Source organism: Chiloscyllium plagiosum, unplaced genomic scaffold (genome assembly GCF_037043375.1).
Source record: "Chiloscyllium plagiosum isolate Xiang-an unplaced genomic scaffold, Cpla_swu_hap1 HiC_scaffold_38, whole genome shotgun sequence".
NCBI classification, from domain to species: Eukaryota; Metazoa; Chordata; class Chondrichthyes; order Orectolobiformes; family Hemiscylliidae; genus Chiloscyllium; species Chiloscyllium plagiosum.
Window position 1 is genome coordinate 8,822,070 of NW_028270176.1, and position 27,031 is coordinate 8,849,100.

A 27,031-nucleotide genomic window follows, 5' to 3' on the forward strand; every position below is an offset into this window, starting at 1 on the left:
GACAATGCCCTCCACCGCATCTCTTCCACTTCCCGCTCCTCCGCCCTTGAGCCCCGCCCCTCCAACCGCCATCAGGACAGAACCCCACTGGTCCTCACCTACCACCCCACCAATCTCCATGTACAGCGTATCATCCGCCGTCATTTCCGCCACCTCCAAACGGGCCCCACCACCAAGGATGTATTTCCCTCCCCTCCCCTATCAGCATTCCGTAAAGACCACTCCCTCCGTGACTCCCTCGTCAGATCCACACACCCCCCACCAACCCAACCTCCACTCCCGGCACCTTCCCCTGCAACCGCAGGAGGTGCAAGACTTGCGCCCACACCTCCCCCCTCACCTCCCTCCAAGGCCCCAAAGGAAACTTCCATATCCGCCACAGATTCACCTGCACCTCCACGCACATCATCTATTGTATCCTCTGCACCCGATGTGGCCTCCTCTATATTGGGGAGACAGGCCGGCTACTTGCGGAGCGTTTCAGAGAATGATTTCATGGATTTTAGTAAGGCGTTTGATAAGGTTCCCCATGGTAGGCTACTGCAAAAAATATGGAGGTATGGCATTGAGGGTGAGTTGGAGGTTTGGATTAGGAATTGGCTGGCTGGAAGAAGACAGAGTTGATGGCAAAAGTTCATCTTGGAGTGCAGTTACTAGCGGTGTTCCGCAAGGATCAGTTTTGGGACCATTGCTGTTTGTCATTTTTATAAATGACCTGGAGGAGGGGCTAGAAGGTTGGGTGAGCAAGTTTGCGGATGATATGAAAGTCGGTGGAGTTGTTGACAGTGAGGAAGGATGTGGCAGGTTAAGCAGGATATAGATAAGCTGCAGAGCTGGGCAGAAAGGTGGCAAATGGAGTTCTTTGTAGGTAAGTGTGAAGTGATTCATTTTGGTAAGAGTAACAAGAAGATGGGGTACTGGGCTAATGGTCGGATACTTGGTAGTGTGGATGAGCAGAGGGATCTTGGTGTCCATGTACACAGATCTCTGAAAGTTGCCACCCAGGTGAATAGTGCTGTGAAGAAGGCATATGGCGTACTGGCTTTTATTGGTAGAGGAATTGAGTTCCGGAGTACTGAGGTCATGTTGCAGTTGTATAAAACTCTGGTGCGGCCGCATCTGGAGTATTGTGTGCAGCTTTGGTCGCCATACTATAGGAAGGATGTGGAGGCACTGGAACGGGTGCAGAGGAGGTTTAACAGGATGTTGCCTGGTATGGTAGGAAGATCGTATGAGGAAAGGCTGAGGCACTTGGGGCTGTTTTCATTGGAGAAAAGAAGGTTTAGGGGTGACTTGATAGAGGTGTACAAGATGATTAGGGGTTTAGATAGGGGGTTGACCGTGAGAACCTTTTTCCACGTATGGAGTCAGCTATTACGAGGGGGCATAGCTTTAAATTGAGGGGTGGTAGGTATAGCACAGATGTTAGGGGTAGATTCTTTAATCAGCGAGTCGTGAGTTCATGGAATGCCCTGTCAGTAGCAGTGGTGGACTCTCCCTCATTATGGGCATTTAAGCGGGCATTGGATAGGTATATGGAGGATAGTGGGCTAGTGTAGGTTAGGTGGGCTTGGATCGGCGTAACATCGAGGGCCAAAGGGCCTGTACTGCGCTATTTTTTTCTATATTCTATGTTCTATATGTCAGTGACAAATGTGGGCACAGCCTGTATCAAACATTACTCTTGTAAAATCTACTGCAGAAAATTAGAAGTGAGTTAATTTCAATCAGGGTTCGTGGTGAGTTTCTGCAGTGCGTCTGGTAGATGGTACACACTGCTGCTATTGAGTGTCAGAATGTGGTGCCAAACAAGCAGGGGGCTGCTTTGTCTTCGGATGGTATTGAGTTTCTCGATGTGTTGTTGGAGCTTCACTGATCCAGGCAGGTGGGGAGTATTCCAGCACACTCCTGACTTGGCTTGTCAATGGTGGACAGGTTTTAGGGAGTCAGGAGGTGAGTTACTTGCTGTAGGATTCCGACCCTCTGACCTGCTCTTGTAGCCCCTGTTTTACATGATGAGTCCAGTTGCGATTCTGGTGAATGCCCCCCCCCCAGGATGTTGATAATTGGGGGACTGACTGATGGTAACACCATTGAACATCAAAGGGTGATGGTGAAATTCTCTCTCAATGTTAACTCCTGGGATGGTGAGGGTGAGGGGACTCAGTGTTGTAACATCATTCAACATCACGGAGGGATGGTTAGATTCTCTCTTATTGACTGCTACTTGTGGGGCATGAATGTTACTTGCCAATTGTCAGCTCTAGCCTGGATATTGTCCAGATCTTGAAGTATTTGAATGTGATCTGCTTCAGTATCTGAGGACTAGCAGATGGTACGAAACATTATCAAAGAACATTCCACTTCGGACCTTATGATGGAGGCAAGATCATTGATGAAGCACGGTTGGGCCTAGGATACTAGCCTGAAGAACTACTACAGAGATGTCCTGGAGCTGAGATGACTGACCTCCAACAAACACAACCATCTTTGTGTGTGTCAGATATAGTTCCAACCAGTGGAGATTTTGCCCCCAATACCCATTGATTGGAGCTTTGCCAGGGCTCTTTGATGTCAAGGGCTGTCACTCTCACCTCCCCTCTGGAGTTCAGCTCTTTTGTCCACGTTTGAGCGAAGACTATAATGAGGTCAGGAGCTAAGTGGCCCTGGCGGAATCCAAACTGGGTAGCACTAAGCAGGTGATCTTTACTGAGTTCCTGTCTGTATGCATCATTTCCGTAATAATAACCCCCCCTGCTCCCAATCCAATCTGATGGGACGCAACCAAATGCTGTTCATTTGGGAAACTGGTTCACTGCAGAACTTTAAGCAAGAAAAATCTTCCAGGTCTGGCTTACACGTGACTCCAGCTCAAAAGTATTGGAGGTGAATCTGAAACGTGCTCTGACATGTCCTAGTGAGCCGCACAGTGATAGGTCTGCAAAGTCCGATAAAGTGAATCAAAAAAGGGCAAACCTATCTTCATTTTTTTCTCCCTGCGTGCTGTTCTCTCAAAGTTGTCCCCCAGGCACTCTCACAGAGATAACATCAAACTTCGGAAGAGTTATTTATGTTTGAAACCACACAGTTTCAGGGTTGGTTAAAAAAGGGAAGTAACCCTTTCTCTCATTCTGCAGCATCTACGTTTTCCGTATCCCTCCTTCCCTTGCTCTTTGTTAGAGCCCTCGCTGATTTTTCATGCGTTTCAGTTTTATTTTATCAGTGTTGTTATTGCGAGCTGGAAATGGGCCTGTGGACTTTGGGAAACAGCCTACCTTAGATTGCCAACGTTACTTACTGGAGGTTTAGTGCAGTCTCCCAGTGATTTGCGGAGTGACTCCGATCAAATAAAGGCACGGGGAATGAGAATGTCACACATAACACTCTCAAATAATTGCCCGTGGCTTTACAGCAAAACTGGGGCAGCTTTGCCATAGGCTAATCGATGTTCGTATCCCTATCCAAATGTCTTTTAAATGTTGTAACTGTTTCTGCAGCTACCTTTCTCTGGTAGTTCTTTCCAGACCACTGTCTGTGAACAGGCTGCTCCTCCAGTCCTCCTTAAATCTTCTCCTCTCACCTCAAAGATATGCTCCCTAGTTTTGAACCACCCTCCCCCACCTCAGGGAAAAGACCTTTGCTACTCACCTTATCTATGCTCCTTGTGATTTTATAAAGTTCTGTAAGTTCATCCCTCAACATCCTATGCTCTGGGGAAGGGAAAAAGTCTCAGCCTTTCCAGCCTCTGGGTGAAGACATTTCTCCTCATCTCAGTCCTACCACATCTTGTTTAGACTGTGATTTCCCGGTTCTTCCCCACCCCCGTCCCATTGGGATTATCCTTCCTGTGTTTATCATGTTTCATCTGGGCGGCACGGTGGCACAGTGGTTAGCACTGCTGCCTCACAGTGGCAGAGACCCAGGTTCAATTCCCGCCTCAGGTGACTGACTGTGTGGAGTTTGCACATTCTCCCCGTGTCTGCGTGGGTTTCCCCCCACAGTCTAAAGATGTGCAGGTCAGGTGAATTGGCCATGCTAAATTGCCCGTAGTGTTAGGTTAGGGGTATAGGTGGGTTGCGGGTCGGTGTGGACTTGTTGGGCCGAAGGGCCTGTTTCCACACTGTAATGTAATCTAATCTAAATCTAAAAATCTTGTTAGCATTTTACAGGTTTCTTTCAGATTCCCTCATCGTTTTTCTAAATTCCTGTGAATATAACACAATGGATCCAGTCTCTCTTCATCCATGAGTCCTGCCATCCCAGGAATCTGTCCGGTCAACCTTCACTGGTCTCCCTCCGTAGCCTGAACATCCTTCCTCAGATAAGATTAGATTAGAGTCCCTACAGAATGGAAACAGACCCTTTGGCCCAACAAGTCCACACTGACCATCCAAAGAGTAACCCACCCAGACCCATTACCCCTGACTAATGCACCTAACACTATAGGCAATTTAGCCTACAGTATGAAAACAGGCCACTTGTGGACCCAACAAGCCCACACCCACCCTCCGAAGAGAAACCTTATATTACCCCTGACTAATGCACCTAACACTATGGGCAATTTAGCCTGCACCAAGCCAATTCACCCGAACCTGCACAGAGGCGAGGTGGGAATCGAACCCAGGCCCCTGGCACTGTGAGGCAGCAGTGATAACCGCTGAGCCACTGTGCTACCCCTTGGGGGTTAGCACTGCTGCCTCACAGCACCAGAGACCTGGGTTCAATTCCAACCTCAGGCGACTGTCTGTGTGGAGTTTGCACATTCTCCCCGTGTCTGCGTGGGTTTCCTCCGGGTGCTCCGGTTTCCTCCCACAGTCCAAGTTGTGCAGGTCAGGGTGAACTGGCCATAGTGTTAGGTGCATTAGTCAGAGGGAAATGGGGGTCTGGGTGGGTTACTCTTTGGAGGGTTGGTGTGGACTGGTTGGGCCGAAGGGCCTGTTTCCACACTGTAGGGAATCTGATCAAATTTCTCCGACAATTTGTGGGTGGCACAGTGGATAGCACTGCTGCCTCACAGCGCCAGAGACCCAGGTTCAATTCCCGCCTCAGGCGACTATCTGTGTGGAGTTTGCACATTCTCCCCGTGTCTGCGTGGGTTTCCTCCGGGTGCTCTGGTTTCCTCCCATAGTCCAAAAATGTGCAGGTCAGGTGAATTGGCCATGCTAAATTGCCCGTAGTGTTTTGGGATCTGCAGATTAGGTACATTAGTCAGGGGTAAATGTAGGGAAATGGTCTGAGTGGATTACCCTTTGGAGGGTCAGTGTGGACTTTTTGGACTGAAGGGCCTGTTTCCACACTATGGAGATTCTAATTCTAATTCTGTGACAGGGCCTTGCTTTAACCATCATGTCTGAAAATCTGAACCTATTTCTTGGGGTGGCATGGTGGCTCAACGGTTAGCACTGCTGCCTCACAGCACCAGGGACCTGGGTTGGATTCTTGCCTCTGGCAACTGTCTGTGTGGAATTTGCACATTCTCCCACAGTCCAAAGATGTGTAGGTCTGGTGAATTGGCCATGCTAAATTGCCCACGGTTTTCAGTGCATTAGTCAGAGGCAAATGGGTCTGGGTGGGAAACTCTTCAGAGGGTCGATGTGGACTTGTTGGGCCAAAGGGCCTGTTTCCACACAGTAGGGAACCTAATTATAAGGAGACCCAAACTGCACACAATACTCCAGGGTGTGCTCTCACCCTGTACAGTTGGAGCAAGACATCCCTGCTCTTAGCTTTGAATCCTCTCGCTACGAAGGCCAACATCCCATCTGCCTTTTTCACTACCTGCTGCTCCTGCAATGCTCACTTTCAGCGCCTGGTGTACGAGGGACACCCAGCTCTCTGCCTTTGTCAGTTCACCGTCATTCAGATAATAGAGGTTTTGCTCGCCGAGTGGATAACCTCACACTGATCCACGTTAAACTGCATCTGCCCTGCACTGGCCCACTCTCCCACCTTGTGCAGGTCACACTGAAGCATCTTTGCATCCTCCTTCATAGCTACCCCTCCCTCCCAGCTTTGTGCAAACTCTGAGGGGCAAGAGTACGCCATTTGGCCCCTCAAACCTACTCCGGCAATCACTGGGATTGTGGCAGATCTCTGAGATCAATACCCTAATCCCTCCCTCTCCCCATTGCCCTTGGCCCCTTTCGTCTGAGGTGCTCCATCTCCCTTCTTCTTGAAAACACAATATTTTGGTCTCAGCCACTTCCGAGTGAACCATCCGCAAATGCATAGCAATAGCACCTCAAGGTCACTTGGGTAGTCGCTGCTAAATTTAGCCTCTTGAAGTGCAAAATTATTTCCTTGTTTGCCTTTTTTAAACCTAGTGACTGATTCTCAGCCAACGTTCACCCTGCAGTTTGGAAACAGGCCCTTCGGCCCAACAAGTCCACACCGACCCTCCGAAGAGTAACCCACCCAGCCCCATTTCTCTCTAACTAATGCTGCTCCAGGGAAAGTGTCCCAATCTTATTCAGCCTCTCCTTATAACGCACCATCACCAGCACTATCCTGGTCAATCCTTTCTGAACCCTTTCCAATTTAATAACATCCTCCCTACATTTGGGCAAACAGAGCTGTACATAGTAACCCACTCCGGCCATGGGGGTGAGATAGGTGTCTTCAGGGTCCGCCTGAGGAGCACTGCTCTCTGAGAGACCTCCCCCGACTGCCCGTGGCCGGTGTAACTAGCCAGGGTGTGGGCTCACCTCTGTGGGTTTTCCCTGGCACCTCCTGCCCTGAGTAATCCCACCCTCTGAGCCTGGCACCTAATTGGAATGAATACAGTGACGGAGTACAGTGCGGGTCAGTGTGAGGTGACGTACTTTGGCAGGAAAAATAGCTGTGTCAACTTATCCAAAATGGGAAAAGGCTTCGGAAATCTGAAGCACAAAGGGACTTGGGAGTCTGAATTCAGGATTCATTTCAAGTTAACAGGCAGCTTCAGTTGGCATTTAAGAAAGCAAATGCAATGCCAGCATTCATTTTGAGAAGGTTAGAATACAAGTGCAGAGATGTCCTGCTGAGGCTGTTTAAGGCTCTAGTCGTACTGCATTTGGGATATTGTGAGCAGTTTTCATGTGTTGCCTCCTTTTCCCAATCTCCTTTGCGCTATGGAAAAATACTCCAGTCTATCCATCTCTCTCCATCACTGAAACTCTTGAGCCCCTAAGACAAAGTCCTGGTAAATCCCACTCTGTCCCCTCTCCCAGGGCTCTCACATTCCTCCTAGAATGTGGATTCCAGAACAATTGAAGAAGAAGAACATGCATTAACCTATGAAGTGCTAAAACAAGACTGGGGTTCAAAATGGCCAGACTTTAGATTAGATTACTTACAGTGTGGAAAAAGGCCCTTCGGCCCAACAAGTCCACACCGACCCTCCAAAGAGCACCCCACCCAGACCCATTCCCCTACACCTAACACTACAGGCAATTTAGCATGGCCAATTCACCTGACCTGCACATTTTTTTGGACTGTGGGAGGAAACCCACACAGACACAGGGAGAACATGCAAACTCCACACAGACAGTTGCCTGAGGCAGGAATTGAACCCAGGTCTCTGGTGCTGTGAGGCAGCAGTGCTAACCACTGTGCCACTGTGCTGCCCAACACTCTAGTGAAGCTCAGCACAAGCTGGAAGAACAGCATCTCGTTTTCCAGTTGGCCATCCTGCAGCCTTCGGGACTCACTATCGAGTTCAATAATATTTGAATCTGAACGTCTCCTTCCATGTCCCTTATCTACCCCCACACCCCTGGCTCTGTCATTGCATAGGCTGCTTTCAGCACAGCCAGCCCATTTTCACCTACTAATGGTCACCGTTAGCAGCTTCTCTTTCTTCCTAGCTTACCATTATCCATCTCCTTGTCTGCTTAATTGGCTTTATATCCCTTTGGGCTCCATTTCCAACTTGTTCCCATTTCGCAAATCTTTCTGCGCAACAATGTTGCTTGTGAAGAACATTGTAAAGGGGAAAAACAGGAAGTTACGCAGCTTAAATAGAAAGTTCCCAAATTTGCCCTCAAACTGATTATTATTGTGTTCACATTGGGCACTGAAAGTAAAATCAGAGTAATCAAAAATAATTGGACACTGGTCATTAACATGAAGATTCTGTTCCAGTGGTGCAGACAGAACTCTGACGAGGACTCTGTGTAAAAGAATATAGCAATTTGTAGGAAGATCGGAGAGTAGGGACAGAAGTAGGCCATTCGGTTCCACCATTCAATGGCTGATCTGTGGTCTAACTCCGCATACCTGCCTTTTGCTCCTATCCCTTTGCTCAACAAAAATGTGTCTCTCTCCGATTTAAAATCCAGCATCCACTGCAGTTTGTGGAACAGAGTTTCAAACCTCTATGACCCTTTGTGTGGGCAAGTGCTTCCTAACATCTCTCCTGAACGGTTTGGCCCGAACTCTCAGACAGTACCCTTCCTAGTTCGAGAATCCCCAACCAGTGGAAACAATTTCTCTTTATCTACCCTGTCTTTAACTGTTAACGTGTTAAATATTTCAATCAGATTTCATCTTAAATATCTAAATTTGAGAGAAAACAGCCCTAATTTGTGTAATGGTTCCTCATAATTTAACCCAGGAATCATTCTTGTAAACATACATTGTTCTCCCTCTTGGCCAATGTATCCTTCCTAAAATGTGGTGCCCGGATCAGCTCCAAGTGGAGTCTAACCAGGGTTTGTGTCATTGCAGCAGGACCTCTGCATCCTTGTACACCAGTCCTCGAGACATAAAAGCCAGCCTTCATTATTTTAGCTATCTATGAACCTGAACCTGGATCTCCACTGCATTTAACACCATCTGGAAAGTTCCCTGATCCTTTCTCAATCCATAATGGATAACCTCACACTTGCTTGCATTGATCTCCACCTGCCACAGTTTTGCCCATTCATTTCGACTAGATTAGATTAGATTACTTTACAGACTAGATTAGATTACTTTACAGTGTGGAAACAGGCCCTTCGGCCCAACAAGTCCACACCGACCCGCCGAAGCGCAACCTACCCATACCCCTACATTTACCCCTTACCTAACACTATGGGCAATTTGGCATGGCCAATTCACCTGACCTGCACATCTTTGGATTGTGGGAGGAAACCGGAGAACCCGGAGGAAACCCACGCAGACACTAGGATAATGTGCAAACTCCACACAGTCAGTCGCCTGAGGCGGGAATTGAACCCGGGTCCCTGGCGCTGCGAGGCAGCAGTGCTAACCACTGTGCCACCGTGACTATCATTATCCATTTCAAATATACCGGGTCAATACTTTGCAGTGTATTTTTGTTAAGTTTTTTCAGGTTAACTGTCTATCAGCATCTCAATGTGACAGTGCAGGGAAACCAAAGTGAAATTTGTCACAAATGAATCAGGGGTATGAAAAGACCGAACAGTATTACACTACAAATTGTCATGTACTTACAATATTGTGTCATATCTGAAGATGTCATTTGAAAATCTTGTCGCCACAAAGTTATGTCGCACATCCATTAGTGTAAGATTCATCACTTAATTTTCAAAACTGCCGGGAAACCAGCTGCTTTATAATATTTCAACAGATTATTACTGTAGATGCAAAAAATAGAATTCAAGTTCCTGTATCTCTCTGTCGCTGTCTTTTTTAAGCATTAGATCTGGTCAATCTGTTCACTCATGCATTGCTGTTCCTGAAAATGAATACATTTTGCTTCATGCATATTGCCAAACATATTGCCCGAAAGGGCTTAATACTGGAATCGGGGCAATTAGTTCCATGATAAGTCCTGCAGAAATGTGACAAAATCAGTTCAGATTCATTTTTCCCTGACAACATTATCCTTGATAGTGTTGGTCATCAAGACTACCTCTTACCTTCAATCTATGCCCCAACCCAGTCACTGATCCCTCCATCCAGGGGGAGAGGGTACTTCCTGTCTACCCGACCAATCCCCCTCATGATTTTATGTACTCCCTCTCTCAATCTCCTCTGCTCTAAGGATAACAATCCCAGACTGTCCAATCTCTCTCCATCATTGAAATTCTCCAGCCCCAAGGCAACATCCTGGTAAATCTCCCTCTGCACCTTCTTCCAGTGCTATCACATCCCTCCGATAATGTACATTCCAGACCAGCACACAATACACTGCTCATGGCATTCTTAACATCATTTCATAGAATCACAGAACCCCTACAGTGTGGAAACAGGCCATTCAGCCCAACAAGCCCACACCTACCCTCCAAAAAGTATCCCACCCAGGCCCATTCCCTCTGCCCTATAACTCTACATTTATCTCGACTAATAGACCTAACCTACACATCACTGAACACCATGGGGAATTTAACATGGCCAATTCACTTAACCTGCACATAGAACATAGAACATTACAGCACAGTACAGACCCTTCAGCCCTCAATGTTGCGCCACCCTGTGGAACCAATCTGAAGCACATCTATCCTACACTATTCCATTTTCATCTATATGTCTATCCAATGATCATTTAAATGCCATTAAAGTTGGTGGGTCTACTACTGGTGCAGGCAGTGAATTCCACATCCTATTACTACCTCTGACATCTGTCCTATATCTATCACAGGATAGCCAGAAGGGACCTGAAGAAAGGGATTAGGAGAGCCAAGAGAGGGCATGAAAAATCTTTGGCGGATAGGATCAAGGATAACCCAAAGGCATTTTATACGTATGTGAGAAACATGAGAATGACAAGAACGAGGGTAGGTCCAATCAAGGACAGTAGTGGGAGACTGTGTATTGAGTCAGAAGAGATAAGAGAGGTCTTGAATGAGTACTTTTCTTCAGTATTTACGAATGAGAGGAACCGTATTGTTGACGAGGAGAGTGTGAAACGGACTGGTAAGCTAGAGGAGATACTTGTTAGGAAGGAAGATGTGTTGGACATTTTGAACAACTTGAGGATAGACAAGTCCCCCGGGCCTGATGGGATATATCCTAGGATTATGTGGGAAGCAAGAGAGGAAATTGCAGTACCGTTAGCAATGATCTTTTCGTCTTCACTGTCAACGGGGGTGGTACCAGGGGACTGGAGAGTGGCGAATGTTGTGCCTCTGTTCAAAAAAGGGAATAGGGATAACCCCGGGAATTACAGGCCAGTTAGTCTTACTTCAGTGGTAGGTAAAGTAATGGAAAAGGTACTGAGGGATACGATTTATGAGTATCTGGAAAGGCACAGCTTGATTAGGGACAGCCAGCACGGATTTGTGAAGGGTAGGTCTTGCCTTACAAGTCTGATTGAATTCTTTGAGGAGGTGACCGAGCATGTGGATGAGGGTAGAGCAGTAGATGTAGTATACATGGATTTTAGTAAGGCATTTGATAAGGTTCCCCATGGTAGGCTTATGCGGAAAGTCAGGAGGCATGGGATAGAGGGAAATTTGGCCAATTGGATAGAAAACTGGCTAACCGGTCGAAGTCAGAGAGTGGTGGTAGATGGTAAATATTCAGCCTGGAGCCCAGTTACAAGTGGAGTTCCGCAGGGATCAGTTCTGGGTCCTCTGCTGTTCGTAATTTTTATTAATGACTTGGATGAGGGAGTCGAAGGGTGGGTCAGTAAACTTTCAGATGATATGAAGATTGGTGGAGTTGTGGATAGTGAGGAGGGCTCTTGTCGGCTGCAAAGGGACTTGGATATGATGCAGAGCTGGGCTGAGGAGAGGCAGATGGAGTTCAACCCTGCCAAGTGTGAGGTTGTCCATTTTGGAAAGACAAATAAGAATGCGGAATACAGGGTTAACGGTAGGGTTCTTAGTGAGGTGGAGGAACAGAGGGATCTTGGGGTCTATGTTCATAGATCTTTGAAAGTTGCCACTCAGGTGGATAGAGCTTGTAAGAAAGCCTATGGTGTATTAGCGTTCATTAGCAGAGGGATTGAATTCAAGAGTCGTGAGGTGATGTTGCAGCTGTACAGGACCTTGATCAGGCCACATTTGGAGTACTGTGTGCAGTTCTGGTCGCCTCACTTTAGGAAAGATGTGGAAGCTTTGGAGAGGGTGCAGAGAAGATTTACCAGGATGTTACCTGGAATGGAGAATAGGTCGTACGAGGATAGGTTGAGAGTGCTAGGCCTTTTCTCATTGGAACGGCGAAGGATGAGGGGTGACTTGATAGAGGTTTATAAGATGATCTGGGGAATAGATAGAGCAGACAGTCAGAAACTTTTTCCCCGGGTACAATAGAGTGTTACAAGGGGACATAAATTTAAGGTGAAGGGTGGAAGGTATAGGGGAGATGTCAGGGGTAGGTTCTTTACCCAGAGAGTGGTGGGGGCATGGAATGCGCTGCCTGTGGGAGTGGCAGAGTCAGAATCTTTGGTGACCTTTAAGCGGCAATTGGATAGGTACGTGGATGGGTGCTTAAGCTAGGACAAATGTTCGGCATAACATTGTGGGCCGAAGGGCCTGTTCTGTGCTGTATTGTTCTATGTTCTGTGTTCTATGTTCTATGTTCTATCACCTCTCAATTTAAAGCTATGTCCCCTCGTGCTAGCGATTACCATCCAAGGAAGAAAGGATCTCACTGTCCACTCTATCTAGCCCTCTGATTATTTTATATATCTCAATTAAGTCACCTATCAACCTTCTTCTCTCTAACGAAAACAGCCTCACATCCTTCAAGCTTTCCTCATAAGACCTTACTTCCATACCAGGCAACATCCTCGTAAATCACCTCTGAATCCTTTCCAAAGCTTCCACATCCTTCCTGTAATGAGGTGACCAGGACTGTACGCAATACTCCAAGTGCGGCTACACCAGAGTTTTGTACAGCTGCAGCATGATCTCATGGCTCTGAAACTCAATCCCTTTACCAATAAAAGCTAATACACCATGTGCCTTCTTAACAATCTTATCAACTTTCAGGGATCTATGTACATGGACATTCAAGTCTCTCTGCTCATCTATACTACCCAGAATTGTACCGTTAGCCCAGTAATCTTTATTCCCGTTGCTGCTTCCAAAATGAAACACCTCACACTTTTCTCCATTAAACTCCATTTGCCACCTCTCAGCCCAGCTCTGCAGCCTATCTATGTCTCTCTGTAACCTGCAACATCCTTCAGCACTATCCACATCTTTGGATTGTGAGAGGAAACCAGAGCACCCGGAAGAAACCCACGCAGACACGGGGAGAATGTGCAAACTCCACACAGACAGTTGCCCGAGACTGGAATCAAACCCGGGTCCCTGACGCTGTGAGGCAGCAGTGCTAACCACTGAGCCACCATACCACATGGTCCTGCGTGATTCTATGATCATATTGGGAAGTGAAGTCATATGTTATCAGCAATTTTCCATTATCGTCACAATGAAGCCTTTATATTTTGTCATCCAGATACAGAAAAAAAGTGGACAGAATGTTTGAGTAAAGTTTTTGTTTACACTGGAGTTTAACCCCAATTGGTGTGAGGTTAGAAGAAGGAACAAGATGAGGGAGTACTCAATGAATGGCACAACACTCGGAAACTCAGAGGAACAGAATGTGTTTGGGCTATTAGTCTGTAGGTTAACGGGGGGGGGGGGGGGGGGGGAGGGGGTTAAGAAGGCAGATGGGACACTTGCCTTTGTCAGTGGAGGAATGGATTATAAGAGGGGGGAGGTGATGTTGGAGTTTGGTGAAGCCACAATTGGAGGCCACTGTGTGCAGTTCCCATCTCCGCACTATGGGAAGAATTCTACTGGAAGGGGTGCAGAGGAGATTCACCAGGATGCTGTCTGGGATGGAGCAGTTCAGCGATGAGGGAAGACTGGATAAGCTCAGGATGTTTCCTTTGGAGCAGAGAAGGCTGGGGGGGGATGGGGTTGGGTGGGGGGGAATAACCTGATGGAGGTGTGTAATATTATGAGGGGCATGGATGGGGTGGATAGGAAGCAGCTGCTCCCTTGGTTGAAGGGTGGATAGCACGATGGGGGGGGGGGGGAACATCACTTTAAAGTGAAAGGCAGAGGTTTAGAGGGGAATTTGAGGATTATTTCACCCAGACAGTGGTGGGAGTCAGGAATGCAGTGCCTGGGAGGGAGCAAAATTAAAAATCACACAACAACAGATTGTAGTCCAACAGGTTTACTTGGAAACTCTAGCTTTCGGAGCGCTGCTCCTTCACCCCATGGTTGTGGAAGGGTAGTTGAGGGATGAACCCTTGGAACATCTAAAAATTACTTGGACGAGTGCTATAACATTCAAGGCTATGAGGGCTAGCCTGACAAAGTGGGATTACTGTCAATGGTAGTATATGTTTGGTGGGAAAGACTCAACAGGCCAAAGGGTCTCTTTTGTACTGTACTTCTTGTACTATGAGTCTATGAATAGATGCAATTCTCATCACTAGAATGCTAAAGACCACCTTCAGATTCATAGAGTCATTGAGACGTACAGCACAGAAACAGACCCTTCGGTTCAACCCGTCCATGCCGACCAGATATCCCAATCCAATCTAGTCCCACCTGCCAGCACCCGGCCCATATCCCTCCAAACCCTTCCTACTCATATACCCATCCAAATGCCTCTTAAATGTTGTAATTGTACCAGTCTCCACCACATCCTCTGGAAGCTCATTCCATACACGTACCACCCTCTGCGTGAAAACATTGCCCCTTAGGTCTCTTTTATATCTTTCCCCTCTCACCCTAACCTGTGGCCTCTAGTTCTGGATTCCCCCACCCCAGAGAAAAGACTTCGTCTGTTTATCTTATCCATGCTCCTCATGGATTTTATAAACCTCTATAAGGTCACCCCTCAGCCTCTGACGCTCCAGGGAAAACAGCCCTAACCTATTCAACCTCTCCCTATAGCTCAAATCCTCCAACCCTGACAACGTGTCAGAGTGAAGACTTAACTCTGTTTCCTGTTCCACAGGATTTGCCTGACTTACTGATTACCTCCAACACTTTCTGCTTTCTACAAATTATTCAATCTTCAGAAATTCTCTCATCCACATCAGAGTGTTGTGACCAGCTCTGAGCGAAACATTGTCTGAAGGACAGATTACACTGGGAGATGTGCAGAGTCAATTCGATAGAAATGAACCACTGGTCTCCAGACTCTAAACTGATGTTTATCTAGTGTGGAAACAATATATCAAAAGAGGGTGACGTAATAGAAATTTTAACACCATGAAATTGAAAGCTTTCAATCATAGTATCAAAGTGCTTTACTTGGATTCTTAAAGCACAGGAAGTGGATATTCTGTTTTTAAATATATCTGTCTTTCTCTCTCTGTCTGTTTGTTTGTCTGTCTATCCATCTGACAGTCTGTCTGTCCGTCTGTCTGCCTATCTATCTATCTACCCATCCATCCAAACAACCAAATTTGACAGAGTAATATGGTTTGCCTTCTTTAAAACCATAAGAAATAGGAACGGGAGTAGGCCATTCAGCCCCTTGAGCCTGTTCCATTCAATAGGATCGTAGTTGATCCCACATTCCTCACATCCACTTTCCTGGCCTTTCCCCGCAACTCTTCATTCCCCGACTGACCAAGAGTCTATCTATGTCAGCCTTAAATATGCCCAAGCATGCTGACCACCCCTTACTCACAGCTCTCTGTAGTAAGGAGTTCCAAAGACCCACAACCCTCGGAGAGTCTCTAATTGGTGTCCCTTTATTCTGAGACTATACCCTCTGGTCCTCGACTCTCCCATGAGGGAGAAGCATTCTCTCAAATTGACCCAGATCATTGAGATCACCTCTCATTCTTCTAACCTCCAGTGAGTACACACCAACCTGTTTAGCTTTTGCTCATTGGACAGTCCCTCCATGCCAGGGACTATCCTATGCATTGTCACTAACTCATTTTTGGAACCATCATTAGGCCCTCTTGTCTGCCCCACCATTCAGTAGGAGCTGACATTCCCCGTGTCCACCTTCCAGCCCTTCTCATCTGTCACCCTGAATACCCCGACTGAACAAGAATGCAATCGGTAATTCTTTGCTCAGAATTCGGTCGACACTGTAAATGGTGTGACATCTTGTCCTTATCCAGGTATCCAGTATCTTCACTCTCGATTCCAGGATTAATCTGTTCAATACAAAACATAGAACATTACAGCACAGTAGGCCCTTCACCCTCAATATTGTGCCAACCTGGGAAACCAATCTGAAGCCCATCTAACCTACACTATGATCCATTATCATCCATATGTTTATCCAATGACCATTTAAATGCCCTTAAAGTTGGTGAGTCTACTCCTGTTGCAGGCAGGGTGTTCCACACCCCCTACTACTCTCTGAGTAAAGAAACTACCTCTGACATCTATCCTATATCTATCACCCCTCAATTTGAAGCTATGTACCGTCATGCTAGCCATCACCATCCAAGGAAAAAGGATCTCACTGTCCACCTGGTGTAACCCTCTGGTTATCTTGTGTCTCTCAATTAAGTCACCTCTCAACCTTCTTCTCTCTAATGAAAACAGCATCATGTCCCTCAACCTTTCCTCATAAGACTTTCCTCCATACCAGGCAACACCCTAGTAAATGTCCTCGGAACCCTTTCCAAATCTTCCACATCCTTCTTATAATACGGTGACCAGAACTACACACAATACTCCAACTGCAGCCACACCAGAGATTTGTACAGCTGCAACATGACCTCATGGTTCCAAAGTTCAATCCCTCTACGAATAAAATCTAGCACACCATATGCCTTCTTAACAGAACTATAGTAGCAACTTTGAGGGATCTATGTACATGGACACCGAGATCTCTCTGCTCATTTACACTCCCAAGAATGTTACCATTTGCCCAATAGTCTGCATTCCTGTTACTCCTTCCAAAGTGAATTACCTCAAACTTTTCTGCATTAAACTCTATTTGCCACCTCTCAGCCCAGCTCTGCAACTTATCTATGTCCCTCTGTAACCTACAATCTCCTTTGGCACTATCCACAACTGTACCGACCTTAGTGTCATCCACAAATTTACTAACCCATCCTTCTACGCCCTCATCCAGGTTGTTTATAACAATGACAAACAGCAGTGGACCCAAAACAGAACCTTGCAGTACAGGATGAACATCTCCCATCAACCTTCTTTCAGCTAACCAATTTATGTCAACAATTTTTAAAACTGTTGGTTCATGGGATGTAGGCATTGCTGGCTGGGTCAAGGTTTATTGCCCATCCTGAAATGTCCAGTGAGGGCAGTTAAGAGTCAATCACATTGCTGTGGGGTCTGGAGTCACATGTAAGTCAGACCAAGTAGGGACAGCAGATTTGCTTCCACAAAGGACATTAGTGATTCGGATGAGTTTTTATAACAGTTAGCAATGGATTCATGATCATCATTGCACTCGTAACTTTCTTTGTTTACAAATTTAATCATGTTTTAATTGCTTTAGCATACTAAACATCCAAAAGAAGGAAATATACCTCAGATACAAGATCATTTAAAGTACAGAATGCTCGCAGTTGACACTCGAATTTGAGTAAAATTAGAGTCACTACACAGCCTGACAAGATTGAGGCAGGCCCACATTATCCTACAAAGCCTCATATCATTTTTAAATTAAAAAAAAGGATGCCTGAAAGTATTTTGCTGAATTGTTACCAAACTAGACCAGTTGTGAACTGCGCACACTTTAAAACATGAATATTACCTGGAACACCATACACAGAATGATTTAGAAAAAAAAAGCTTTCAATGAGGTTTTGATTTTTCATTTAGCTCTTAATTCCAGATTTTTATTGATTGAATTTGAATTCCAACATCTGCTGAGGGCAGAGTTTGGACCTGGGTCCCTAGAATGTGACTTGATAATATCATAAGGTGTCACATCACATTGAAAGCTGCTCATTGTATTGCATATTTTGAGGATAAAGTTTTATCAGACCATTGGGCTGCTCTCCCATTAAGAGAGAGAGGTGGCTGGTGGTGGTTCAACATGAGGATCACGTGAGGGGAGAGGTAGAGAAGGAGAGACCTTCATCGTAACCATGGGGATGAAGCCACACTGTTAGCATCAGTCTACACCACACACTGACCATCCAGCCAACTGAGGAGCTAACCAACCCCTGAATTTTCCAGTGCCTCTCGGTTAAGAATTATTTCATGTTTTTTTTTGTTTAATTCCACAGAAGTTGTCAAAGTAAGCTATGCTGGAGACATAAAGAAACGAAGGCCTTGAAACGAATCTGGTATTCTGGGACATCTTCACATCAAAATGGCATTGTGGTCATTATTGCTTTTCATAAATTCAAGTACGTAGTTCTTTAAATGTAGAGTCAGAGAGGTCTACAGCACAGAAAAAGGCCCTTCAGCCCATCATGTGTGTGCCAGTCAAAAACAACCACCCCACTATCTCTAATCCCATTTCTCCAGCACTTGATCCATAGCCTTGGCAACGCAAGTGCTCATCTAAATCCTTCTTCAACATAATGAGGGTTTCTACCTCTCTCCCCCTTACAGGCAGTGAGTTCCAGATTCCCCACCATCCTCTGGGTGAAGAAACGTTTCCTCACACCCCCCTGCAAATTTCCTGCCCCCTGCCTTCATTCTATGGCCCCTCCCCCGATTGCTGAACCCTCCATCAAGGGGGTACGGTTTCTTCCTCTCTCCCCTATCTAAGCCCCATCATTATTTTAGACATCTCAGTCATGTCCCCCCTCTCTCAATCTCCTCTGGTCTGAGGAAAACAAGCCTTGTCTGTCCAATCTTTCTCCATCCTTGAAACTCTCCGGCCCCCCCACGGTAACATCCTGGTAAATCTCCCTGTACACCCTCTCCCAGTGCTATCCCATCCCTCCGAGAATGTGGATTCCAGAACGGCACACAATATTTTTTTGCTGTATGACTGAACAAACTCTTTTTTTTATCTGTTTGTACTCATTTGTAACCTTGTTACTGATGATTCATTCATTCATTATGTTTGAAGTTGTTCAAAAATGAACCACCTGATGAAGGAGCGTCGCTCCGAAAGCTAGTGCTTCCAATTAAACCGGTTGGACTATAACCTGGTGTTGTGTGATTTTTAATCTCAAAAATGAAAGCATTCCCATCTATGCAAGGAAGTAAATGCTTAATGCCTTCAGTAGGATGAGTAGAGGCAGAGACTATTTTCCAAATGGGGAAAGGCTTCGGAAATTTGAAGCACAAAGGGAATTGGGAGTCTGAGTTCAGGATTCCCTTCAGGTTCACAGGCAGATTCAGTTGGCAGTGAGGAAGGTAAATGTGACGTTAGCATTCATCTCGAGAGGGTTAGAATACAAGAGCAGGGATGTCCTGCTGAGGTTGTATAAGGCTCTGGTCAGACCACATTTGGAATATTGTGAGCAGTGTTGGGCACCGTATCAAAGGAAGGCCGTGCTGGTCTTGGACGGGGTCCAGAGGGGGTTTACAGGAAAGATCCTGGGGATGAAGAATGCGTCATATAAAGAGAGGTTGAAGACTCTGGGTCTGTACACCATGGAGTTTAGAAGGATGAGGTGCAATCTGATTGAAACTTATAAAATATTGAGAGGCCTTTTTATTTTGCAATTTATAATCTTTCTCATACTGCATTGCTCACACTATGAGGAGATACTAAAATACGAAAGGTGAGGTGTGGGGACAGTGTACAAACGGTGCATGTGATATTCAAGACCATTAGATTTCGGAGCAGAATTCAACCATTCGGCCCAGTGACTCTGCTCTACCATTTGATGGCGGCTGATGTTTCTCAACCCCATTCTCCTGCCTTCTCCCTGTAACCCTTGATCCCCTTATCAATCAAAAACTTATCTAACTCTGTCTTCAATACACTCATTAGCCTCTACAGCCTTTTACAGCAATCAGTTCCACAGATTCACCATCATCTGGCTGAAGAAATTCCTCCTCATCTCAGTCCTAAAGGATCGTCCCCTCACTCTGAGGCTGTGCCCTTGGGTCCCAATCTCTCCTACTCATGGAAATATTTTCTCCATGTCCTCCCCATCCAGGCCCCCCAGATGAACAATACCCATGAAATTATATTATTACAGTCAATCATTTATACTTCGATCAACAGCTCGGGCTCATGTGGTAATCAAAGCCTGTTTTCATTGTCTTACAGTTCATTTGATGGTTCTGAAGTGCCAAGCTTCAACAGGTAAGAACACCTTTTAATTTCGAATGCATGTGAGCGAAAGATTAATTGGAATGGAGGCTCATTTTGTACCTTTAAAACAAAAAGCAAAGAAAATTATAGCACAGGAACAGGGCCCTTCGGCCCTCCAAGCCTGTGCTGATCCAGATCCTCTATCTAAACATGTCACCTATTTTCAAAGGATCTGTATCCCTCTGCTCCCTGCCCATTAATGTATCTTTCTAGATACATCTTTAATGATGCTATGGTGCCCGCCTCTACCACCTCCGCTGGCAATGTGTTCCAGGCACCCACCACCCCTTTCCGCACATATCTCCCTGAAACTTTTCCCCTCTCACCTTGACCTGGGGATTCCTAGAAATTGAGTCCCTCACTCTGAGGAAACCCTTCTAGCTATCCATCATGTCTAAACCTCTCATGACTTTGGAGATTCACTGAGTAAGTCCCATCCTGGTTTGTCTGACAATGCAACACCTCATATTTATCTATCTGCCATTCCTTGGCCCACTGGCCCAAGTTCCCATTGTACTCTTCGATAACCTTCTTCTCTGCCCGCTATATCACCCAGAACATTGTTCAATGATAAATATTTCCTAAAGAACTGAAATTAATTATTGCATTTGGCCAACTGTCTATCTGTTGTATGGGATGACCTATTTTAGCAGGAACTGCTTAGAAATCTATAAAATTTCAGTTGTGGCCCATTCTTTATGAGTCAGTTTGATCTTTGTGCATCTTTCAATCTCATTTCCACGATTGTGTGGGATTTTCCGCTGTTTGGAGACTCATAATAGTCTATAGGCCAGAAAATGGCCCTTCAGCCCATCAAGTCTGCACCTATCAAGAGCAACCACCTCACTATCCTGTAGTCTCACTATCCCAGGAGTTGGCCCCATAGCCTTGTCTGCTTTAGCATCACACAAGCACATCTGCTTCTGACGTTCAATGTTGTTACCATCACTGAGCCCCCACTATCGAGATTCTGGGGGTTACCTTTGAGAGAATCGAGCCATAACCTGTTAACATTTACTGGCAGTACCATCCCTGAATCACCACCTCCACCCCTCCCCCCACTCCCTGCCTCACTATCAACATTCTGAGGGTTACAACTGGGAAAGAATCTCACCATTGCCCCTTTACACTCAACTGTGTTACCATGACTGAATTGCCTACTATTAGTACCCTGGGAGTTACCATCGAGAGAGAATCTAAACTTCGTGCCCTTGACATTCAATAGCATTATCATTTCTGAATCCCCCACTGTCAAATTCTTGGGAGTTATCATTGAGAGAGAATCTAACCATCATCCCCTTGGTGCTCAATGCTGTCACCATCTTAGAATCCCCCCCAATAGCAACATCCTTGGGATTACCTTTGAGAGAGAATCTAAACACTCAATGTGATGAGGATTTCTGCCTCTCCCACCCTTACAGGTAATGAGTTCCAGATTCCCCACCACCCTCTGGTTGGAGAAGGCTTTCCTCACATCCCCTCTAATCCCCCGATCCCTTACCTTTAATCTATTCCACTTCTCCCCAGCCTTTAACATTGTTGCCTCTATCAAGGGAGCAAGGTTTCTTCCTGACCACCCTATCATTACCCCCTCAACATTTTATACACCTTAACGAGGCAGCGTCTGCTATTTGTTCAGGTAATGTTCATTTTCAGTGAATTTTGTTAGGCTTCCCACCTGAGGTGACGTGACATATCGTTGCGAAGAATAATGGTGAGTTAGCCATTTTTGCCATCATGGGTCTTAAGGACCAAAAAGGAATTTTACTGACATCTCATCAGAGACTGAACCAGTCCGTTTCATAACTCTCTTATACTTGTTTCTCTGATACACCCTAAGTGCTTGACCAACTCCATTCCAATTCCAGCTTTCCTTTTGTCTCTGGTTAAACCCAATTCTCACCTGGATGTAGGTTTGCTCACTGAGCTGAAAGGTTTGTTCTCAGACATTTAATCACCATACTAGGTAACATCATCAGTGAGCCTCCAGTGAAGCGCTGGTGGTGTGTCCCGCTTTCTATTTATGTGTTAGGTTTCTTTGCGTTGATTATGTCATTTCCTGTGGTGATGCCACTTCCTGTTCTTTTTCTCAGAGTATGGTAGATAGGGTCTGAATCGATGTGTTTATTGATAGAGTTCCTGTTGGAATGCCATTCTTCAAGGAATTCTCGTGTGTGTCTCTGTTTGGCTTGTCCTAGGATGGATGTGTTGTCCCAATATAGGGTTCCCAGCAGAAGCAGGAATACAGAGATGAGAAAAAAACAGCTCTCTCAACCATCCAACCCAAACTTTGGGTCCTATGTGGTCAACATCTTTTTCACCAAGAAACAAAACAAATTAGAGGAAACCTACAACACTATCAATAATGCCCTTACTGGCATAAAATTCACTAAAAAACAACAAACTGCCATTCCTAGATGTCACAGTAGAGCGAACAGCCAATGGGGAACTTCAAACCAGCGACTACAGGAAAACAACACATACAGACCAAATACGTAACTACAGAAGCAGTCATCCTAACCCCCACAAACATGCAGTAGGACATTATTGCAACAAGCCATCACACAGTGCAGCACCAAGGCACTATGAAGAGCAGAATAGAAATACCTATATAGCGTATTCAAGAAGGACAGGTACCCAATAAACACAGTCCACTGATGCCTCAGCAACAAACCCAAACAGCAGACTCAACATGCCCAGGAACCCTCGCCACTCTCCCCTACATCAAAGATATCTCTGAAATGACTTCTAGACTACTCAGACCCCTTGGCATCATGGCAGCTCACAAATCTACCAACACACTAAAACAGTGGCTAATGAACTTAAAAGACCCTATACAAACAACAAATGAAATGAATGTCATTTTACAAAATACTTTGCAAGAACTGTAACAAACACTACATCAGACAAACAAGCAGAAAACTAGCCACCAGGGTGCACGAACACCAACTAGCCACCAAAAGACATGACCCACTATTATTAGTTTCCTTGCATACAGATGAGGAAGGACATCTCCTGTGATCTTCCATACCCCAAATCTGTTCAAATCTGTCCAAATCTCCGATTTGATCAGTCTAAACCTGTCCAAATCTCGGACCCGAGCCACCAAATTGTTATGACACAGAGGTGAACGCCTCTGTTAATTAAATCAAACACCCAGAAAAGCTCATTTCGCCTCATAATCTATTCAAGGATGAGTGACAGAGAACCCCCAAACTCCACTATTTAAAGAAAATTACATCATTTATTTTTGAACTCCACCAGTGAACATTAAACGACTGTTCGTTTAAACTGCTTATAATCTGCCTCCAACTCTATAACAAATGCTGTTCCAAATAAACACTTATTAAAAATACATCAACTTAATTTCAAAATCACACAGCCGCTGTCGACTTTTGTGTCTTTCTTCTTCTGGCTGAGGATCTCCCTAGGTCATCTCCTTTCCTTTTACTGCAAATACATTTCATATGAAAAGGTAGCTTTGATAGAGAGTGTTCCTAGTTTCTTGGACAGCAAGAGATGAGGTCTCTATGCATTTCCGTCTCATCAGCAATTGCTCTCTGACCAATTAACTGATTGGTTAAATTCAAATTGTCGTCAAAACAGCAACCAAAACTCAGGTATCCATTTCACAGCTGAATGTTACATATTTTCAATTTTACAGTCCACTCCTTGACTGCCATCTAGTCATGTGCACAGGTGCTTGTAATCTCTCAGTTCAAAACTGCAATTTCTCTCTTAAAAGTAAGTTCACACCTTCAATTTCACAACACAAGCATGCCTCTAAATCCTTCTTCAATGTGATGAAAGTTTCTGCCCCTCCCACCCCCACAGGCAGAGAGTTCTAGATTCCCCACTACCCTCTTTCCTCACATCTTCCTCAAAACCTCCTGCTCCTTACCTTCGATCTGTGCCCCTTCCCTGGGGTCATTGATCCCTACATCAAGGGGTAAGGTTTCTTCCTGTCTCCCCTATCTATGCTCCCTCCTCATTTTATGTATCACAATCATGTCCCCCCTCTCTCTCAATCTCCTTTGCTCGGAGAAAAACAACCCCAGTCTGTCCAATCTCTCCCCGTCACTGAAACACTCCAGACCCCATGGTAACTTCCTGGTAAATCTCCCTCTGCACCCTCACCCAGTGCTATCCCTTCCCTCCTAGAATATGGATTCCTGAACTGCACAGACTACTCTCACTGTGTGGCCGAACCAATGTTTTAGACAGTTCCATCATCGTGCCCCTGCTCTTAAACTCTCAGGTAATAAAGTCAAGTATTCCGCCATAAACCTTGTTAGAGTCATAGAGTCATAGAGATGTACAGTATGGAAACAGACTCTTCGGTCCAACCTGTCCATGCCGACCAGATAGCCCAACCCAATCTAGTCCCACCTGCCAGCACCTGGCCCATATCCCTCCAAACCCTTCCTATTCATATACCCATCCAAATGCCTCTTAAATGTTGTAATTGTACCAGTCTCCACCACATCCTCTGGCAGCTCATTCCATACACGTACCACCCTCTGTGTGAAAAAGTTGCCCCATAGGTCTCTTTTATATCTTTCCCTCTCTCCCTAAACCTATGCCCTCTAGTTCTGCACTCCCCGACCCCAGGGAAAAGGCTTTCTCTAGTTATCCTGTCCATGCCTCTCAAAATTTTGTAAACCTCTGTAAGATCACCCCTCAGTCTCCGACGGTCCAGGGAATACAGCCCCAGCCTGTTCAGCCTCTCCCTGTAGTTCAAATCCTCCAACCCTAGCAACATCTTTGTAAATCTTTTCTGAACCCTTTCACGTTTCACAACATCTTCCGATAGGAAGAACAGAATTGCACGCAATATTACAACAGAAGCCTAACCAATGTCTTGTACAGCCACAACATGACCTCCCAACTCCTGTACTCAATACTCTGACCAATAAAGGAAAGCATACCAAATGCCTTCTTCACTATCCTATCTACCTGCGACTCCACTTTCAAGGAGCTATGAACCTGCACTCCAAGGTCTCTTTATTCAGCAACACTCCCTAGGACCTTACCAATAAATGTATAAGTCCTGCTAAGATTTGCTTCCCCAAAATGCAGCACCTCGCATTTATCTGAATTAAAATCCATCTGCCACGTCTCAGCCCATTGGCCCATCAGATCAAGATCCTGTTGTAATCTGAGGTAACCTTCTTCGCTGTCCACTACACCTCCAATTTTGGTGCCATCTGCAAACTTACTAACTGTACCTCTTATGCTCACATCCAAACCATTCATATAAATGACGAAAAGTAGAGGACCCAGCACCAATCCTTGTGGCACTCCACTGGTCACAGGCCTCCAGTCTGAAAAACAACCCTCCCTCACCACCCTCTGTCTTCTACCTTTGAGCCAGTTCTGTATCCAAATGGCTAGTTCTCTCTGTATTCCATGAGATCTAACCTTGATAATCAGTCTCCCATGGGGAACCTTGTCGAATGCCTTACTGAAGTCCATATAGATCACATCTACTGCTCTGCCCTCATCAATCCTCTTTGTTACTTCTTCAAATAATTCAATCAAGTTTGTGAGACATGATTTCCCACACACAAAGCCATGTTGACTATCCCGAATCAGTCCTTGCCTTTTACATGTACATGTACAGTCCTTGCCAAATACATGTACATCCTGTTCCTCAGGATTCCCTCCAACAACTTGCCCACCACTGAGGTCAGGCTCACTGGTCTAAAGTACCCTGGCTTGTCCTTACCATCCTTCTTAAACAGTGATACCATGTTAGCCAACCTCCAGTCTTCCGGCACCTCACCTGTGACTATAGATGATACAAATATCTCAGCAAGCGGCCCAGCAATCACTTCTCTAGCTTCCCACAGAGTTCTCGGGTACACCTGATCAGGTCCTGGGGATTTATTCATCTTTATGCGTTTCAAGACATCCATCACTTCCTTCTCTGTAATATGGACAGTCTGCAAGGTGTCACCATTTCGCTACTTTCTATATCTTCCATATCCTTTTGTACAGTAAATACTGATGCGATTAACCACTTTTTCCACCTGTATACCTTAATGTGTAACTAATCTCTCTGTCCCTCAGTGCTTCCCAGGGTCCTAGTGTCCATCATCTTTACCTTTGCCTTGTTTCTCCTGCCCAAGTCCATCACACCACAATGCAAGATTTCTGCAGGAAGCAAGCTGAGGGTAAAACCACGGGGGAGACAAAGATTTTGGATCTGTTCACTACACCCAGTGGTAGAAGCCCCTTTGGAGGATGATTGATTGTCTGTGACCTCTTGTGCCCTTCAGAAACTGTCCGAATGCGTTTGGCTGATGGTGGAGGACCGTGCTCCGGCAGAGTGGAACTCCTTATCAACGGCACTTGGGGCGCAGTTTGTGACGATGACTGGGACCTGCTCGATGCAAACGTTGCCTGCAAGCAGATGGCATGTGGGGCAGCCAGACTGGCCCCTCATGGGGCCCATTTCGGAGCCACTGCTGCCCCCTTTTGGCTGGATGATGTTGAGTGCAGAGGCACTGAGTCTAACCTAATCCAGTGCCCTGCAAACACTTTGGGAAAACACAACTGTGGCTCTGGCGAGGCAGCGTCTGTCATCTGCACAGGTAAGGTCACTTTGAATGCAAACTGTAACTCCTGGGGTGTCACAGGGTTCACTTCCCGGACCTCAACTATTTACAATTTAGATAAACAATCTTCAAGTCGGGACAGGGTGTAACGTAGCAACATTCACGGTTGATACTAAAATACGTGGGATCGCAGGCTGTGATGTGGAGATAAAGAGTTTACAGATGGATATTGTTCGGCTGGGCAAATGGGTCAGAGTCTGGCAGATTAAATTTAATGTGGATAAATGTGAGGTTGGCCAGAAAAATAAAAGAGCACCTTGTTATTGAAATGGGAAGCAGATCAAACACAGAGGGATCAGGGTGCCCTTGTTAATGCGTCGCAG

At 45.7% G+C, this 27,031-nt stretch overlaps 1 protein-coding gene across 1 annotated transcript in view; it reads left to right on the plus strand.

Annotated features, from left to right (window-relative positions):
- The window catches only part of LOC122544169 (scavenger receptor cysteine-rich domain-containing protein DMBT1-like), a 118,568-nt gene that overhangs the window by 4,036 nt on the left and 87,501 nt on the right, over positions 1 to 27,031 (plus strand). Inside the window, exons 2-4 of the mRNA XM_087980980.1 lie at positions 18,092 to 18,214; positions 20,044 to 20,079; positions 26,370 to 26,684. Coding sequence (XP_087837106.1) covers positions 18,178 to 18,214; positions 20,044 to 20,079; positions 26,370 to 26,684 — 388 coding nt within the window. The 5' untranslated portion in view covers positions 18,092 to 18,177. The remainder of the gene's footprint in view (positions 1 to 18,091; positions 18,215 to 20,043; positions 20,080 to 26,369; positions 26,685 to 27,031) is intronic.